Source organism: Scatophagus argus, chromosome 6 (assembly GCF_020382885.2).
Source record: "Scatophagus argus isolate fScaArg1 chromosome 6, fScaArg1.pri, whole genome shotgun sequence".
Lineage (NCBI taxonomy): Eukaryota > Metazoa > Chordata > Actinopteri > Scatophagidae > Scatophagus > Scatophagus argus.
The window spans coordinates 15,168,489-15,188,294 of record NC_058498.1 but is presented as its reverse complement, the minus strand read 5'-3'; the positions used below and the strand labels follow the sequence as shown (position 1 = coordinate 15,188,294).

The 19,806-nt window shown below is 40.0% G+C and overlaps 2 protein-coding genes across 4 annotated transcripts; one reads left to right on the top strand and one right to left on the bottom strand.

Moving 5' to 3' along the window:
- Positions 1–1,125: 1,125 nt before the first annotated feature.
- Positions 1,126–12,877, top strand: c6h1orf112 (chromosome 6 C1orf112 homolog). 3 transcript variants are annotated; one of them, XM_046391891.1, is made up of 25 exons: positions 1,126–1,328; positions 1,539–1,662; positions 2,114–2,146; positions 2,250–2,338; positions 2,686–2,790; positions 2,933–3,073; positions 3,659–3,821; positions 3,942–4,026; positions 4,146–4,284; positions 4,705–4,794; positions 4,906–4,970; positions 5,081–5,229; positions 5,658–5,787; positions 5,921–6,107; positions 7,743–7,825; positions 8,690–8,741; positions 9,311–9,400; positions 10,158–10,340; positions 10,873–10,992; positions 11,082–11,177; positions 11,262–11,378; positions 11,591–11,695; positions 11,777–11,857; positions 11,960–12,106; positions 12,497–12,877. In XM_046391891.1, the coding sequence occupies exons 1-25, from the start codon at positions 1,326–1,328 to the stop codon at positions 12,704–12,706; spliced, it is 2,787 nt and encodes a 928-aa protein (XP_046247847.1). In that variant the 5' UTR covers positions 1,126–1,325; the 3' UTR covers positions 12,707–12,877. The 3 variants fall into 3 exon arrangements, with proteins under 3 accessions (XP_046247847.1, XP_046247846.1, XP_046247848.1); XM_046391890.1 differs by having other exon boundaries at positions 1,127–1,328; positions 10,155–10,340; XM_046391892.1 differs by having other exon boundaries at positions 1,127–1,328; positions 2,107–2,146; positions 10,155–10,340.
- A 123-nt stretch (positions 12,878–13,000) lies between these two features.
- On the bottom strand, positions 13,001–19,374 carry scyl3 (SCY1-like, kinase-like 3). The gene is made up of 14 exons (XM_046391894.1): positions 18,588–19,374; positions 18,289–18,473; positions 17,623–17,808; positions 17,284–17,397; positions 17,073–17,129; positions 16,888–16,990; positions 16,669–16,780; positions 16,509–16,586; positions 16,060–16,199; positions 15,731–15,924; positions 15,339–15,510; positions 14,934–15,104; positions 14,038–14,843; positions 13,001–13,576 (listed from the first exon to the last, which is right to left on the bottom strand). Exons 2-14 carry the CDS (start codon positions 18,451–18,453, stop codon positions 13,514–13,516), a joined length of 2,361 nt encoding a protein of 786 aa, XP_046247850.1. The 5' UTR covers positions 18,454–18,473; positions 18,588–19,374; the 3' UTR covers positions 13,001–13,513.
- Between the last annotated feature and the right edge of the window lie 432 nt (positions 19,375–19,806).

Sequence of the window (19,806 nt, the reverse complement as noted above, 5' to 3'; positions counted from 1 at the left end):
GTATAATGTAAACCTTGTATACTTTGTATAACAAAAATGTGTTTATTGACTGAGGAGCTTTTTGGGTAAGAGATGAGAGTAACTTTAACCTTGCATGGTAGTCATAGCTGCTTATAATCATGGAAATTAATTTAGAATTGGAGAAGACAGACAGACAGACACATTGTGATGTCATATGTCTGTCTTGAAGTGCACTTCGTCAAGATACTGAGACACCAGCTGTAGAGATGCTGTACTTTGACATCCTTGTGAACAAAGCAAGGGAAAATACTTGTTTTGAGATAGCAATGAAAGTCCGAAGTTTGCATTCCATATCAATATTCAAATACTGTATTCTACAGTAATTCTATGAAAACCGTGTATATTTACTTACATACACTACAAGCAGAACTGCTATATACTGCATGCAAAGTGAGATAGGTATCAGTATGAAGTCCTGTTTCCTAAACAAGATGCTGGTCCCCTTCCTGTAGCAGCTGCAGCTCACACCTCAGGCTGCTGGGAAACAAAGGCCCAGCAAAGTGTGATGGTTTATTTCAATGCCAATGATTTTATCAGTGAAACAATAGCCTACTAGACAATGATTTTAGGGAGTCAATCAAGGCCGAGCCAAGAGAAATCCCAGACTCCTTAAAATAAATATACTCCTTCCCGCAAGTGATTTAACGGACAATCTAAAAATTCCTCAACATGTCAGTCAGGGTCAATCAACAAGTTTTTGCTCAGTGTGCGAGGACAGACTCAAACCATTACAACATGCAGGACTTTACGTGTTCTACAGATCATCTACCTGCCTATTTAATTGTAGTGAAATCCTTGTTTTTTATATGCCTTTTGTGGTCACATTCATTAATTAACCCCAGTTATATACTCGATATTATGAATTGCATCTCCTTTTTTCTAAAAGTGTTTCACTTTGCAATGCATGAGAATATATCCTATTATCTTATTCTATGGATTTATAGTATTGTAAGAGCATAACATGGTGACCATTATACTATACCCTTTTAACTCTACAGTGACTGTTGTTATTTTCATCGCTTTGCAGTCGCTTATTTTTCTTATTGGTTAAAAACTTTCGAGTTTGACATTTCAACCAATCAGAGTAGGGTCTGATGAGCCACTTTCGGCTTTTCCTTACCCATAACGTCACATCCGATTTAAACAACGGCGCGGGAGTTGTTTGTCTCCTGTTAACAATTTTATGTTAATGTGTTCTTTAGTTTAGTAGTGAAGAACACATAACGGTGCCCTTACCAGAAACAAACTCGTCGAAACGTTTGTGTGAATTTATTATTCTGAACAGATGACACACTGTAGCTTTTATGGTAAGTAGGGATTCATATTATCGAAATGAACTTTGAAGTGCCATGCTAACGTTAAATGCTACCTTTAGCAAAACATACCGTAGGAAACGTTAGTCTCGTTTCTCTTCAGTCTAATCACGAAGTGAATTCTTAATCACAGCAGCCTTTTGGACGAAAAGTGAGTGAATCACTCAGAGGTGTCTTTCTAAAACTTTTGTGTCGTTTAAACAGTTGCCTGACGCCTTCCTGTGCTGTCACCATGTCCCAGACCAACACTTCTCTCCTGGACGAGGTGGTGCAGTGGAGTCAGGAAACCTGCCGCCAGAATCTCAAGTCTGTCCTGCCAAAACTCACTATATCCTCTCAGACGCAACTCACCCGTGTGTGACGCTATGGTTCATAGCTTCATACAAATGGTTACTGTACGAGGGTTCATTGAAATTCCTGTCTTGTCAAGATTTAAAGTGCACGAAAGAATATAAAACGAAAAAAGGAGAAAATTATACAGTCTTTGGGACTATTCATATAGTTTGAAATATATATTTAATATAATTGAATTTTTAACAATTTGGAAGCAGTATGCCTATTATTATGGATCGTATTGAACACCAAAATCTTTAAACCCTCTTCAGATGATAATGTTTGGTAAATGCCATACTGGGCGTAAGACTGTACTTTGCTCATGCTAATCTGTTTAATCTATTCTTTGCTCTCCTATGGCAATCCTGACATATTTGACAGGTTTATAGAGTAGAAATGAATTTACTAGAAAGTTCTGGTTTTCCTTGACTGTTTGAACTCCTTACACCATGACTCTGAGAATTGGGATGATTATATACGTAAGTTTTATTTATTGCACAATTTATAATTACAAACTGCTTACTTTGTGGCTTGAGTGCGATTTGTGATCTAAATATGAACTGTCTTATAACATAACTGCAGGTATACTGAAGATCATTACGGAAATGTTTCTTCCCCATATTGGTTTGTCAGAGCTGGAAGAGGAGTGCTTCTCCAAGATCTTACCAAAGGTAAACAACATCATGAATGCATATTGTTTTTAGAACCTAATATATGAAGACTTGTTAAATAACACAGAGCAACTAGGCCACATTTATGGTAGGCCTTTGTAACCGTTTATCCCAAGTGGAGTTTATATATAGTTTTTTGTTTTTAGTTAGCACTGTTCTTCTTCTGATGAGATCTGTAAACACCATGAATTACTTTAAACGTTTCTTCAAAATTACTCACATTAAATATTTGACTTGTGAAGGATTTGTTGATCTTGTGATCATGTCTTGGTAATTACTGGTTTTCATCTTCCCTTGAAAGTGTTTTGATGTGTTTGTGTTAATGTCTTTGCCACAAATGTCTGCAGGCAGTTGCGATGTTTGACAGCATGATGAAAGAAATCTTGAACCAAGTTGGAGGACTGTCCAGTCAAAACACAGAGCTGTGTGCCTTACTCAGGAGAATTTTGCAGGTACTGTTATTATTATTATTATTATCTGTTTTACATTTAGTACCTTACATATTCATGAGATGTATGCCGTATATTTTCTGCAAAACACCGTTCCCATTTCACTCCTCACCAGTAATTTTCAAGATCCTGCTCTGTATTTCAGGCAATGATGCAGATAATTGATGCGCTGTCCACTTGTGTGCGTCACATCAGCACATTTGAGGAAGCGCCTGATCTAGATGCTATCCGATCATTACCAACTTGTATCATGAAGGTTCTGAGAGAAACCTTTCAGCACTGCAAGGTTGGTGTGTTCGGATCACAAGTCACTGTAATGAACATGTTTTAACGCTGAGGAGAAGTCGCTCACAATCTGTAATGTGTGTTTTTATTTATCTTAAATTATGCTGTGCAATTATCACTATAATTATGGCTGAATAGTTTGATAGGTATTTATAAAGTTATTATAAATAAAACAGTGATGTTATTATTACTCAGAATTGCTTAATACAGATAGATAATAATAAATGTGTTATTGTTATGTATCAGAGATGTGTTAGATAAAATGACTGGTGTAAATTTTGTGATTAAATGAATTGTTGGCCTAACAAAAACTTCAGCAAATTCATATCTGACCTTAAGATGTGTGAGATTTGTTCAAATATATAGGAGTCATTATTTTCAGTTATTTTAAAGAAAACTCAACAACTCAGGAGGATCTCATTAACTGGAAACTGCTGTGATACACAACTACTTGCAGAATGAAACACCATCCCTAAGAGATACAAGAGAACATAGCATCTTGTCATAAATCAATTAATTTGTTTCTGCAGATTTATAAGAATTAAAATGACAGTGAGTTTAGGCTTACTCTGCATGTTGTCCATAGGACAGTGAGGTGGTTTACTGTGGCCGTCTCTCCCTGGTGGCTGACCTGCTGCAGGGACTCTTCAAAGAGGCCTACACCCTCCAGAAGGGTCTGCTGGAGCTGCTGGACAGGGTTTCCCTTGACAGCAGCCCCTCAGAGGAGGAGGTCTCTGATGTTGTAACAGGTGTGTGGTTGTGTATGCATCGCTCTGTTTTCCACCGCCTTGTCTTTTGTTATGAAACCCTGCCATTGCTGTGCTTTATATCATCAGTACAGTTGTAAAGTTGTTTTTCTTTTCCCTCAGTGATCCACAGCCTGCTAGATATCTGCTGTATTATCTCCAACCTGGACATAGCACTGCATGCAAACACATGGAAATTCCTCATCAAGTCAGTACAAAAAATGTTCATTTTTATTAATGTCATGTCATCTGTTATACTATACAGACTACGTTCTTATGAGAATTAGATGTGTTAAGCATTAATTAAACAATCGTTACTCTGTTCAGACAGAGTCTGAAGTACCAGTCATTGGTGGAGGAACATCTCCGTCACGGTGACATCAGCAACAGGCTGTGTGACAACCTGTTGGCCTCCTTCCACAATTGTTTTGAGCTGGCTGAACAGATCAAACATGCAGGTCTGCAGGTAGGAAAGCTCTAACTGGTAGTAGGAAAATATGAAACAAGTGTTTAATAGTTATTTAGCAGTTTTATATACATTTGTACATTTTTATATAGGATGTTCCAACTTATTGTTTTTTATTTTTGCTGACTAGAGATTAATTGAAACTTAATATATGAAAATGTGATCACCCGAGTGCACGTCCAGTATATTTTTGTCTTTACTGTCCTGATACCATTGATGTCACTGCAGTGTTTGTGTGCAGGATATTTATGTACTAGTTAATATTTACTGTGTAGAGGTGTTGTTACTGATCTAATGCTGTATCACAATGATTGTTTTTTTTGTTTGTTTGTTTTATTCCTCCATTTGTTCCCTGAAAATGGAAAAGTGGACTTGATCTGTGCCTCATTATTGTGTTAATGCTCTTTTATCCTTTTAAAGGGGGCAACACAAAGCCCAGAATACAAGCTGTTCCAGAAAACTGCAAAGATGTGCAGATTTTTTGCCAACACTTTGGTTCATTACATAAAGGTACTAAAACATTAGGATTTTCTTGCAATCTTCTTGACTAGAAAATGTTCTTCTCTCTCTCTGTCTGTTGCACCTGAACTTACATCCTATCATTCCTTATCCTTTGAACAGGAATTCAAATTTTTTCTGTCAAAGTATTGTAGCTGCTTTCACAAAGTATACCTCCAGATCATCAGGTATGTGCGATTTGGCTGTGGTTTTTAAGAATCGGATTCAGACTACAGTTTGTCCTTTCAGTTGACACTTATTTGGCGGTGTGGAAACAATGCTTTCTGATGCCTTTCAGTAAGTTCCCTCCCAGCATGTGTGCTCCAAAGCTGCCCTCGGCTCTGTCTGATGAACTGCATGCAGCCGCTCTGGTTCCCATGGATGTCCTCCTGCTCCAGCTTTTGCCTTTAAGGCCCTTTGCTGAAGTTGTCCTCCAGCAGAACTTGCGTGAGTCTAAACTTCGTCAGCTTGCTCTTTTTTCCCCACATACAGTCATGGTTATACAACTTTTCAGTGATCAGTCAGGTCCCAATTCCATTCTGGGAATCAGACTTTTGCTAGAGGTGTTGTACCATCTCTCATTTGTTTTTGTATCCTATTTCAATATGTGTTTTTTTAGACCGCATGTTAATATCTTTAATGCCAGCTGTGTAATGTATACCTCATCTCGTCATTTTCCCTGTTTGTGCATACCACCTAGTCAAAACTTGGTATTGCCTCACAAAATCTGACGATCCTTCAGGACACACACTTGCTGACTCTCCAGTTTTTAACTGCCAGAACTCCTGCTCAGCTTTAGTGGAGTAGATGTTTTGGACTGACACTGAAATACTAACATGTAACCCTAAAATGACCCTTGTCTTGTTTGTTTGCAGGGTTAAGTCCTGAACATGAGCTTCCTCAGTGTCTGTTGCTGGTGAACATCCTGGGTCAGCTCACCTCCCAACCAGAGGAAGTGCTGCACCTTTGGTATGCTGGCAGCCAGTTCTCAGAAGACACACCCAGGTAATGAAATCAACGTTTTGTTTTTTTGTTTTTTTTCCATCATTCAGCTGTCCTGTACAAGATTCTGATATGCATTTAAGTTAATGTGTAAATAGTTGTAAGTAAGTTGTATTTCTGTCCCCTCTGTCTCCAGACTTCCTCTGTACAAGGCCTTGTTCACTAGTTTCAGGCGATGTCACACTGAGCGTAAGGTTCCGGTGCAGCTGCCAGGTGTGATGATGAAGGGTCAGGCCCAGGTCCAGGTCACCCTGCACCACCACATGTGTGTGCAGCTTTGTGCCAGTGTGGCTGCACTTCCCCCAGTCTACTTCTCCATGCTGGTGAGATCTACACCCTTACACTGTATCTGTATATGTACTGTAAGGAGCATCATTACAAAAATAATATTTAGACTATGTTCCACCATGCATGTTTTACACAAGGCATCTTATGTACGTATTTCTCCCAGCAATGGACACAAAAATCATTTGTCCACACCCCTGCACCCCTGTTAGCTGTGGCCAGTGGCGAGCCATTGTGTTTTCGCGTTGTTTGTCCATCCAATTCTGGTGAACGCGATATCTCAGGAATACGGAATGAATGATGTGATTTCTTCAAATTTCGCACAAATATCACATTGAACTGAGTGCATTTTGGTGGTCAAGGTCAGTGTGACCCCACAAAACATGTTTTGGGCCATATCTCAGGAATTCATATGCTAATAATGAATAATGTCACCTCAAATATCTAATAGGATAATATGATGAAGTGATGACATTTTACATGCTAAAGGTCAAATGTCAGCTTCACTGTGTCGTCATAACTGCAAAAACAAAACAAAATAACTTAGAAAGGGAAGACTGTGACCATATCTCACATTTGGTCAGACAATGCATTGGTGACACTAATCTTTGGCATCATTGAAACTGTGCTGATTGTACAGATCTTCTGTGCTGCTGGGTTTTACGTGTGTGAAGCATCCACGTTTTAGAATTTGTAGCTTCTTTGCACCAACATCCATATTTGAAACTTTGTAGTCCAGCATAAGCTCTCGGCGCCCTGTATGTCTCTGTAAAAGTAGTCTCTACCTGAGGACAGCATGGCTCTCAGTGGAAAATATTCACTGAAAGATAAGATAATCCTTTATTGATTCCCAGAGGGGAAATTCATACATAGCTTCCATAACTTCAATTTGGGCAAAAAATACATGTTAAATGTTTTATTGCATTCCATCAAAGTCTTCACTACATATCTGTATTAGGAACGACATGAATGTAAACTGCAGCTTTACTGGGTGGTGGAGGCGTGCAGCCACAGGGAACACATTTTATATATATATGTAGTAGAGACTAAGGATAGGAATTTTACTTTTCCAAAATGAATTGTAGTTTTTAAGGTATCTTATGCCTTGAAGTTTTTCTTCTCAAGGTGACTTATGTCCCAAAGTTGTGTCTTCCAACCTCTGAAAAGAATTTTGTGTACCTTCCTTTAAGTAAAAGAGGCAGATATAATCCACCTGTGCTCCTGCAGCAGCAGGGCACAATCTGCTCTCAATTCCTTGGCCAGAGGAACACCATTGGCAAGTTGACTTGAAAATAATCAAAAATGTTTGATACAAATAGGGTTTGTTGCAAGCTTTTGAATGCAGGGTTACAATGAATCTTGCCTTGATGAAACATGAAAGATTTGTCATCAACTAACTTGAGTCTCACACGGGCTTGACTTGACCTCAAACTCATCTTACAGTGCGTGCTTTCTGTGAGTTTGAGTTTATCACTTTCGATTTTTTGTTCATTTTGGCTATCTAATCGCATTGTTAGGTGTGTTTGATTAAGGATTTCCTGTTATTTAATTCGGGTGATTTTTTCACTTTCGTTTACTCTGTCAGATTCCTGCATACTTTCTTTTAATCCATCTTGTTTGGATTAGTAACCCCCCACCCATTTCACTGATCTTCTGTTTCATCTCTATTTCAGGAGCGTTGTTTAGTCGATGCTGTACTGCAGGCTGATACTCAGACAGCTCTGCTGGCAACAGATGTGTGGTGCTTTGCAGCACGGTCAGAATGTATTCACATATATCATGTGCATTTAAAGCAGAGTATACTGTGTATTCTGTATTTTAGGGACATGCAGTTAGGTACATATATTGGGACAAGTATATGTTTTTTGACATTTGGCCTCTGTACACCAGCACATTGAATTTCAAATTAAACACTCATGATGTGAGCAAAATGAAGACTTTCAAGAGTTACAGCCATTTTTATACACCCACCCCCATTTTTGGTGGCTCATAAACTAAAATAATTGCAAATTATTTTTAATACTGGAGTGAAAATCTTTTGCTGCCAGTTGCTGCATGACGTCTGGAACCAATGGACATGACCAAATGCAGAGTTTCCTGCTCTGAGATGCTTTGCCAGGCCTTTACTGCAGCTGCCTTCAGTTGTTGCTTTGGTTGTCGTACATTCTGTACTACTGCACTACTTTCTGTCATCAGTAAACACCAGTGATGCAGTTCCATTAGCAGCCATACATGCCCATGCCATAACACTGCCTCCACCATGTTTGACAGATGATGTGGTTTGCTTCAGCTCATGAGCTGTTCCTTTCATTCTCCATGTGCTTGTCAGCCATTTGTCCCATCATTTATGAGCTACCAAAAATGGAGGTGGGTGTATAAAAATGGCTGCAGTTCCTAAATGGTTACTGCAACAGTTTTGTCAAACCCCTTAAATTAAAGCTGAAAGTCTTCACTTCGGTCACACCTTGAGTATTTCATTTCAAATTCAATGTGGTGGTATACAGAGGCCAAATGATTATTGTCCCAATATATATACACCTGTGTGTTAGGCTGCTGAATTTATATACATTTTTTCTATACTATATTGAATCCACTCTGATTTTGTCTTCTCTGCTTACAGATATGGGACTGCAGAACTTTGCCTGCATCATGTCCTCCTGATTGCTCAGTTGGTGGGTAGAGATCAGGAAAACACACCATACAGTTGAGAGAATGCAGTTTGTGGTTTTGCTCAGTTTTGATTTGAAACAAAGAAGGGTCACAGCAATCCAGTTATGGATTATGAAGATGCTCATTAGACCTTCTTGTTGGTTATCATTTTCAGACGTTTACAGTATCTCACCTCAACCTCAGCCTCTGAAATCTTGTTTGTCTTGTCTTGTCTTGCTTGCCTGTTGCTGATATACACCACAAAGTCATGGATGTGTCTCCATGTCCTCTTACCTCCTAAAATATCTCAGATCCCCTTAATCTCTCTCTGTAGGGATATTTGTCGGTATGGGGTCCTCCCTGTTTTCTGTGGCACCCCAACAGAGGGGACAATTGGTGCTGTTGTACCTTGGGGCCACATTTTTGTAATGTGTTATGTCATCAAATTGAGCTGGGTCCCACTCATTTCCATTCACGTACCCCTCCATCGGTTCTTCACATTTCTTCTCCCCAAATGCCCTAGTGATTGTACTCCTCCTCAGCTTTCACACCATTCCTGACCTCCTCTCTGCCTCTCCCTCTTCTCCTTTAGGTGAAAGCTTGCACCCCTGAGTGTTACCAGTCGTTCCACCTGGGCCTGCTGCTCAGACGCATGGTTTTCCTCATGACACCAACCCACCAGGTTAGAAACTTTGGTAACTTACCGTAACTGTTAGTTTTTCGAGTTCACAAATTACTCTATTTTTATTATATTGACAATCAGTCAAAAACAAGAGTACCCACAACTACTACTATCACTTTTGGGAGATCAGTAAATATTTGTGAATATGGACATTGTCAGATAATGTGAAAGATGGAGTAAGCACTGGAAGGGCGACTTAAACAGTGGAAACTGTACAAACTTTGTGTCGTAGGAATTCGATTTATATCTAACAATCACAGTGCGAACAAAAAAAATCAAAACTGTATACATGATGAATGTCATCCTGTGTGCTGTTTCCAGCCACAGAAGTCCATTGTCTTTAAGCACAAATAGACTGAGAACTGAGTTCCGAAAACATCAGTGTTGAGCACATTGTTTCTTAAAACTTTCATTTCTCGAGTTCCCAAATTAAAGTGGTTTAAGAGCTTACATTAACAATAAATTATATTTTACATGCACATAAAGATTTTTTTTTTACATTTTGTATACATGTAAGTGACATGTAAACAACAACTTCGGTGCTCCTTGGTGTAAATTCAACAAGTCTCGGAAACATTATACCGGAGTGATAAACATCATTCTTCCTGAAGATATTCCCTCATGTTATGTTTAAATGATGCCGATGTTGGTTTGAAATCTGGTGGCAGCAGTTGTATGATCACATTGAACTGTACAAGATCATAACCTTGATATAAGGTGATTCTACATTAACGCAAAATGTTCGTTTTTCCAGAAGGAGCTGGTGGCACGTTTCTCACCCTCTGAGGTGGAAAACCTTCCAGTGTGGCAACATGTGCTCCTTAGAGCTCTTTCACAAGATACCCGTCACTGTGTAGAGACAGACATCATCGGCCTTACTCAGAAAACTCTGACCGACTGGCAGAATGGAGGGCATAAACTCGGACAAGTGGAAAAAGTGGTGAGGACAGCCTCAGATATGGGTTGTAACGGGGATGCAACCATCTGATGACTCAAGTAATCTTAACCAGTCAGTCTCTTTTGTTAAAGAGGGACATATTATGTTCATATTCTTATTTTAGCTGTCTACAGGAATAGGTTTACAGTCTTTAATACTATCCATCCTTCAATCAATTTGTTCTCCTTATGTTTTCTCCATGAAAAAGCCCATTCTGCTCTGACTGGTTTCTGGTTTCTGGACAGATCTACTGTTTTTAGATTCCATTTAGCTGCACTTCTGCTTTCAATATCACAAGAATCACAATGTTTTTGATTTGATTTAATTTAGTTTCGGTGCATAAGTAATTTCTCCTTTCATCAACAAGTTATGATGTTTGGCTTCAGGGTGTTACCCTCATTTTTTTCCAACCCAAATCAGTCAACTCTTGTCAGAAATGATTAAATCCAGTGAATAAAACAATGCAAGGAAGCAGATTGGGGGGAAGAGAAAAAAAACACAAATATAGTGATTGCAGAGTGTCTCCTGTGTCCAGAATGTGGTGCTGTTGTCCCTCCTAGCTGTGGTTCGAGGGCAGTCAGCTCCTGAGGAACAATGTGTGCTGTCTGCATCAAGGATAATCACACAGCTGTGGTTACGAATGAGTCCAGACCAGGTGAGATCCAGATATATGCACCACTCCCCCCCCCTCCTAGAAGTAGTCTAAATGGATAACTTTTATTTTTGTAACGCATCATGCTGCAGGTGCAGACACACCCCGTGCTTCAGTGTACCCTGCAGCTACTCCTGTCAATATCAGCCTTTTTGATGAAAAACATCGAACATCAAGTCATTCTTCAGGTATACTGTTAGTTTTCACAGTTTAGATTAAACAGATCAAGATGGGGAATACTTCTTTTCACTGTGTGTGCGTGTGTCTCTCAGGCTCTGGTGTGTGTGGATACTGTGCTGTCTCAGGGGTGTGCAGAGCCCCAGCTGCTACTGGCTGCCCTGGAGTTCCTTGCTTCCCTGGGGAAGATCTTTGTCCCTCCTGAGAGCCAGGTAATGAAACCTGATTATTACAAAAGAGGATCTTACATTTTACTTTCTTGCAATCCTTACTACTCTGCTGCTGCTCTCACTGGAAGTTGCTCTTAACATTTTTGTTTAGTAATCATGAAATCATTAGTTGAAACTGTACAAAATTTGAATTCTAAAATTGATCAATTATAAAGTCTTACTGTAATTATCTTTTGATATTTTGTCTTTCACAGAATCAAATTCTGCCGAGGCTGAGCAGCCTGTTTGGAGTTCTGTTGTCTCACAGATCCTGGCTCCTACATCAGCACGCCCTGGAGGCTTTTTCTCACTTTGCAGAGGTATGGCAGAAACTGATGTTTCAGGTAAAATCCTAGATGCTGTTTATTTCATAAACTTAATGTGTCCTTTTGGTAATTAAGATTACAAACCATGAAGAGGTGATTTCCCAGAGTTTGTGTGAAGAAGATACCAAGACGAAGGTGGTCAACTATCTCAGCAAGGTAAAGTATGGCAACATACTGTGATGAAGACTCATCAACTTTAAAAAAAAAAAAAAAAACAACAACAAAACAGATATTACACTAGTGTGTGTTTTGTTGTAGTCTGTAAATGCAGAGGAAGATGTGGACTCACGGCTGCAGAGGCTCAAGCTGGAGAGGGCAGTTATTGAGCAGCACAATGAGAGGCTGGAGAACAGGAAAGAAAGTGTTGTGGACAAACTGGCTGCTGACGCTGTGGCGGATTCAGAGGTTTGTGATGCCATTAGGTTAAATTATAACATCATATACAGGCTTCCTGAATATATTCATGCACAGCATTGCTACACATTTATACTGTTTATATAAATGAGTAGCAGCTGGCCAGTACAACGGTAGTGCACGTGGTATAATATTAACATGGTTTATAATTGCTGAAAACTCTTGAGTGCAGTGGCTAATGGGTAATGCTTGTTAAGTGACAAACCATTGTTCCATTCTTCCCTACACAGTGCAGATTACTTTCCACTAAACACTTTTTCTGTTCCCTAGAGTTTGGAATCTTACCTAAAGTATGCTGTGCAGTCCATTTTGAAATGGACTGGAGTGGAAATTTAGTTCACAGAAACATCTATTTTCCCTCTAATTATTAATCCCTCTCAGCCATGCCCAAAGAGAGCTCGGCAGGAGACCAGTGCAGAGGAGGAGTACAGCCGCTACCTCCAGACAGCTGAGAGTGCTTTGAAAGCCCTTCAGGCTCTCACAGAGGGCAAATCCAACACTGCAGCCGCACCACCACAGTGGCTAGAATCCAGACTACAGGAGCTGCAGACCATCATAACCCACATTAGAACAGCCAGACACAAAACCTAGTTGTTCCAGTTTGTTTCTCAGCCCTAGGTTATTTACTTTGTGTACAGAAAAAATATTTAATCAGAGTCTGGGCTTGTGGTAGGATCTATACCCTCTGCTGCTGTCTTCACTTTTTAAAACATTTTTTGGTCAGTCTTCATTGTGTTGTTTATTAAACTTGTTTTAATACAAGCAAAATGGCCATTTGTTTTTATTTAGCACTAAGTAAACAGTAGTCTTCCTAACTCAGTTATCGAAATTGTTTGGTTTTGTGACTGGATTTTTTTTTTCCTCTTGAAACAGGACAGGGTCATATTTGATACAGGAAAATCTTTACTTCACCAGCAACCAAAAAGCTACTAATAAATTATGCAATTTCACATTCATTCAAAGTGCAAGCCTTCTGTAAATCAAATCTGACACATTTCAGACAAGCTGTCTCATCAAAAAGTGTACCTTGATCTCCATGCCAGTAGCGAAGATGGCACAATTTAAAAAAAAAAAACATAAGAGAAATAGATGAAAATGGGATGGGATTCACCTGATTAAGATCCCTTCATCTTGACATAACTCTCAGTTGGCAAAAAAAAGAAAAAAAAAATTAAGAATGGCTTCATTTGTCCAAGTCCAGCATCTTCTCATATGCTTTCAATCCTTCCAGTTCAACACAGTTTACCTTAATGAACAACAGGGAGCTAACAGTAAGATTAAAAAAAAGTCACATCCCGTTATTATTGTTCTCACTGCATCATGCTGTCCTAAGAGAGACAGTGCATCTTCAAGTGGTCAAGTCTATTGCTCCCATGGAAGGAGACGGATCAAAGGTCATCACCAGGCACTCTCGTCCTCCCAGTTCAGGTCATCTCCGTCTCCCCAGCCATCTGTTTCCGTCTTTGAGAGAAAAAAAAAACAAAAAACAAGAATAATTATCACTTGGAGGTAAGTTTGTAGTTCAGATTTCTACATCAGAATTCCTTTATTAATCCCTGGAGGGAAATTCTTGCGCTGCTTCCAGTCTTATTAGACAAATGTTGATTTACTGCACTTTTGTAGTCTGCATTATGAGAAATTCTGATTGCTTTTCAGACATTTTTCTAATCCCGTGTCCATGTTTTATCAAGCAATGGTTTTATTTAATGAGACTTTTAAAAGGTCTTGAAACTGAGAAGAAAAGGATTCTGAGCTATGACCTTACACTATGAGCTTCTTAAAATAATGTAACTACAACTTTAACTGTAATGTTGTAATAACTTGTTATAAGCAGACACTTATATTGAGGAATCTTAAAGAGGGAAATAAAAGGTTAGAGCCATATACTTAAACTGATTAAGTAAAATTCGGTCCATCTTCACCTCAGTTAGGTTGGCAGCTGCGAACTTGGCAGTGAGTGTTACAGTATCGACGGCTGAATCAACCTGCAGAGAATTAGTGTTTTCTGAAGGGGCTCTGGACAGTCCAGCATCACTCGTGCTGCTCTTGTCCATCGGCAGCAGAGTAGGAGAGGACAGTTTGATGTCTGGTACCATGTCTGCAAACAAATCCAGCTCTGGGTCTTGCTCTGTTTTTTTCTTCACCTTAATGGTGAACTCCTCACCCAGACCTCCCATTCCGCTATTCTTTTGTGGCACTGGTTTGGGCTTGGGATTTAATGGGTAGTGTGTTTTATCAGAGTCTCTCTCTTCTTGAGCCCAGCCATTGTCCAGTGAGGAGGTGGTCTTACTCTGTTTGGGTTGTTGCAGTGCTGATGTCAGTTTGAGAGGCTTGGAGGAACCCAGTCTCAGTGCTTCGTGAGCATGTTTTACAGGTGTGGTAGTGCCTCCTCTGGGTGGTGTGAGTATAACAGGGTCTGATAAAGGTGCAGTAGGGGAGAGATCCGAGGTAGGTTCAGTGTCCTCGAAGTCATCCCACGGGTCCTCTTCCACGTTCGCATGTGAGAGTGGCAGTCTGCTGCCTACTGGATCTTCCCTCTCTGAGGCCCGAATGTGGATCTGGACTGACTGTCCATCTCTGTTCTCGCTCTCTTCAGGGTCACTCCAGTCAGGCCAGTCTTCCACTGGGCCTTCTAGTCTGTCAGTCCGCTCTGGACTGTATGACAGTGGCTCCATCTCATGGTCCTGATGAAAACCATTCAAAGGTAGAGACATCTCTCTACTGACATCTGCAACATGTCAGAAAAGACAGACTGACCTTCGGGTACATGAACATCAAACTGCCAATTAAAATTAGTAGTATGGGGGAGGAGCTTTACCTGATTTTGATGCCAGAGGGTACTTTCTCGGGGTTTCCTTACTACCTGCTAAGCTACTCATGTGACCTAGGACCAGGCCTTCAGTCCCAGACGGTCTAGGGAACAAACTTAAGACTTTCGAAGGCTGAGCCATCTGAGGGTGGGAGCCTCCAACTATGTGGACAGGTGAAGCTGAAGGGGACATAAAGAATGTTTTAAAATCAGATTTTCTAGTTTGACCTAACACACTCAGAAAGCCAACAGTGAAATATTCTTTGACAGACAAACACGGTAACAGCATGATGAGCACAATGCCCTGTACTACTTCATGCCTTCATTTGTGCAATGCACAATTGAACATGTCTAAGTGATTAAAACAGAACAGTAACATAATGTTGCTGTCATTATTAGATCACTGGTGCTTACTTTCAGGGGTAACATCTGTAGACTTGGTGAAGTTAGGTGTGGTGCGTTTAAAGACCTTGGTTCTCTCTCCACCAACCACCACTTGAGCCCCCAGCAAGGGCACCAACACTGCTAGACTCTGCAGCGTCATGGCAACTAGAGAATCACTGGTGTCTCTCATTCCTAACAAAACCTGCAGCCAGGAACAAACGAAACAAAAATCATGTAACTTAAAGAGAAATACACAATAGCATTTATATCTACCCTCAAATGAAAGAATTATTTTTATTTCACATTTCCACACACACACCTTACATTCTGCTTTACTTGACATCTTTGGACTGTATATCTAAATCAATTTTTCGATACTTAATGTCTAACTTAAAATTTCTGGTATTATGTCAACACCCCACCTGAGGTAGGATCTGGTTTTTGAGCTCATCGTCAGAGAAGAACTCAGCATAAATGTGGATATGAGCCAGCAACACAATCCGGACGTGTTCCTCATTGACCTTGAAGAGCTTGAGAAGCTGAGGAATAACATGTTTACGGTAAAGGGACACAGACAGCAGGCACTCTTCACCACTACCACCACCACCGCTGGAATCTGTCCACAACAAAGAAATTAAACAAAAGAAGAGCATGAACAACAACGGATTAAGAGTTTCACACAACACTAATGCCTCTTTGTAAGGGGATTAAAAGAACCGAGTTATTATTAGCAGCAAGAGATCAATCTCACCAGTTTTTGGCCTTAGAAGATGAGGCAGGAAGCTTTTGACTGCCATGGGTTCTGCAAAAACAAGGGAGTTGAGAAGTTTGGGGACAAGACGTGCAGCAACAAGCTCTTCAGGGAGACTTTGGACCCGGTCTAGAAGAAACCTATCAATGAGAGGAAAAAAACAATAATGAAATTGCTGAGCAAAATAAGATGTTGTTAACATAGGACATCATTAAATAGAAACCCTATTTAACTTGCCAATACTGGTTATCATCTATCTACAAAAACTATACATTTCTGAGAGACTTATATCCAAATAGTGTGAAGTGAAATCCAAAAAAGTGAAATCCAAGTGAAATATATGAGATGTGTGTGTATGATACTCCGTTGCGTGAACATAATGAACCAACTACAGAACAGCACACTGAAAAAGGGGATCATATGTAAATCAAGACAATATTGTTTCTCACTTAAAGAATTCATTCTTTTCATCTTCTGTCTTCAAAGTCAGGCTCTTCAGAAAATTCATCACTTCCAGAAAGTCATTCCTACTCACAGAAAAAAAACATGTGAGTGTTTGAAATTTTCAGTATGAACTGATACTAGCAAATACAAACTTGAAACACTTACCTGAAAAAGTCATGAGTCAGCAGAGAGCTGAGTGGAGGTCTAGACAAGGGGTCCGAGTTCAGCAGGCCCGCCTGCAGGGTCTTCTTCAGGCTGTCGGACAGCTCCTGTGACACTGGAAACAACAGAGAAAAGAGAAGAATGAAGTGTAAGAGAAGTATGCAAGACTATTGTTTAGACAAACACACCTGTAAACATTATAAATTATTACACTTTACTCACCATAGCCATTCAGGAGAGAGATGAGAGTCTCCACCATCATGCCAAAAGAGTAACAGTCTCGAGAGTGAGCATTTTTCTCTGGAAGCATTTTAAAGCCCTCCACCTGTCAATGACATGTCTTATGAAAACCTGAACAAAACAGTGAATTTTTTAAATATTTTCATCAGAACCTTTAATCTGCTTACCTGCTCTTCCGGAGGAATGCAGCTGGCCTCTCTCGCATTCTGAACGCTTGTGAGAAACTGTGGAGTTGAAGAAAAAAAAGAAAATTAAAACATAAAAACTGATATGCTCAATAAGTATTCAAATATCTGACCAGAGTACATTTAGAAAGCAGAAAAAGTAAACAGACAGGCTGCATCTTGGAAAGATTCTACCTGTTATTCAATCTCTTACCTCTGGTGTTGCTTCCGAGAACTTGCAGACAGTCTCCATTCCTCCCAGTTTCCAATGACCATCTTCACTGACAAATACAGACGAAATGCAGACGTTGTTGTGGCTTGATTTGCCCTGGTAGTTAAAATAATGGGTTAGGAACTTAGTCAAGCCTATTTAACACAGACAAAATGACACACAGATGCCAAATTGCCTATAACTCCTGTCAAACACAAAATGAAACCTAAGTAGTTACTGTTTTAAATGGTGCCCTCAAGTCAGCTTTCTCTAATTCATTAAGATAACTGAATGGGAGCCACCTGCATCCACAACAAATGCTTGTTGCTCCTTTTTGCTCACTCTTTCATGCAGGAAGACAAGCGCCTGCAGGAGGTCATAGATGCCTGCGCAGATTTCTTCTGGCGAGAGGCTGTCCAGCAGCAGTTCCAGGGGCTGCACGCGCTCCGTCACCAGGTGGATGCCGCCATCCTGCACCGAGCAGGACAGGAAGCGCAGTAGACATGGATGCCTCAAGGTCTTCAGGTGCTGCAGGACATTAAGTATTTCTTTATGTACTATCAAAAGTCAATGTCATGCAGGTGATGGATTCCGGAACAAAAGCCGATTATGTAGCCTGAGAGCCCAAACCACTCAACAGCATTTTAAATCAAATACATACAGAGTGCTGTCAGCAGAAATCTTACAGACATCTTTTGAGGGCATTGGTTCTTTTGAAGAGTAGAATACATTGCCTGAGTGAGATGAATGACTGTACAGATCATGTTGCAGTTCAATATTCCAACGTTTTTCTTTGGGAACAACATCCTACATGAAATTATTTGTCCATCTACAGCATTTGATAGCATTCTCTGTCTGTTAAGGCAAACTTTCTGTCTTTTAAGTCCACGTAGGCCGGGCCCTTAAATGCACAAGATGCTAAACAACAACCATATGCACTACTACAACTACAGTAACTGTGAGGCAGTCGATAAGATACGGTGCCAAGACCAATTTTAGTATAACTACCTTGGCAGCTTTGTTGACTTTGTCCTCATTGCCCCGCTTGTGAACAAACACGGAAGCGGGCTTTCCATCCTGAAGCATCGACGAGTACATTGTGAGCCCGGAGGGCAGGGTCAAGAGTGGCTCCTCCAGAGTACAGCTCCGCACCGCGCTGCTCTCCGCACCCATGATCGCGCTCGTTCCTGAACCTGGGTGGCAATGAGAGGGACACAATAGTCAAACATAATATATGACAATGCAAACTTGTCAGTCATTAAAGATGCAAATAAAAAACGTTTGTTACAGAGTTGACATACTGGTACCTGATTCACTGTATTGGATGCGCCGCTGCTATGTGAGAGGTTAGCTAGTGTTATTAGTTACCTAGCTGGCTAACCTCGGCTCTATGTTAGCCAGCTTGTCATTGCTACAGTAGTCGGCAGCACCTTCGCTTCCCAACGATCATACTAATTTCGATGTGGCGCAAAAGTGTCTTTGAATGATTTTACAAAATTACAAAACTGTTATTTACAAAAACACAAGATAAATCCCGAGTCCCTTCTGGTCAAATCAACGATGCTAACGTGGAGCGAAAGCTGTGCTGTAAACAAGAACTCTTCCTGTAAACGCGAAACCACACAGTAGGGGACGGTGTTAATTTGGAAAATGTTACAAATTAGTCACTGCTTTTTTATTGTTATATGTTTTATAAAACAGTTGTCATTAATCCATAATTTAAAGTTTTATGCATAAAATACTACATTTATCAGATTATATGCAGTTTTGAAAATCTCACAAAACCGAAATACCCCTATTGTGAAAGCTAATGGTTGCAACCAAAGTGGTGCGAGTTCACGCACTTATGTGCGCGGAGAGACTACCATATGGTTGCCGAAACTAAAATAGACACTATCAGACTTAGTCTAAAAACTCAAAAGTCTGTGCTGCGTTGGTCTTGGTAAATGAGAGTCCGTGGGCCGTTGTGTGTCTGATGTGTGTCACCAGCGTGGCAAAGTTAGGAAGCTATTATGGAACCCTGGAATGAAGCTAAACGAGCTGTGCGGCAGGTGACAGTTTCACCACGGTGTCATGAGCATCATGTGGTCATTAAAGGGACAGTTCTCATAATTCAGCTTTAATAAAACGTTAGCTGCCTTGCATGTCATGTCGCAGTGGATAGGAATCATATTCAGCTCAATATATCAACATGTTAGCCTACAAGTGAAGCGACAGGAAGGAAACGTGACACATTCCTGTTTGTTTATTGCTTCATCAAGTTACTGTAAAAAAAAGATAATGAATACGAACACAATTTCTCTCATAACTTATTTTCTGTTAAGGACGTTCCTTTCCCTACAAGCATCTTCTGACTATTCTCAGAAACCTTTAGATAAGTCTCAACACTTTGGTACATTTAATTTAAATGTTATTTAATTTGTGTTTAACGAGAGTATTGCTGAAGTTATAATCAAAATGTTATTAAGAAATGATGCTACATTTTTTATCTGCAACAGTTGCATGTAAAACTGACACTGAATTTGT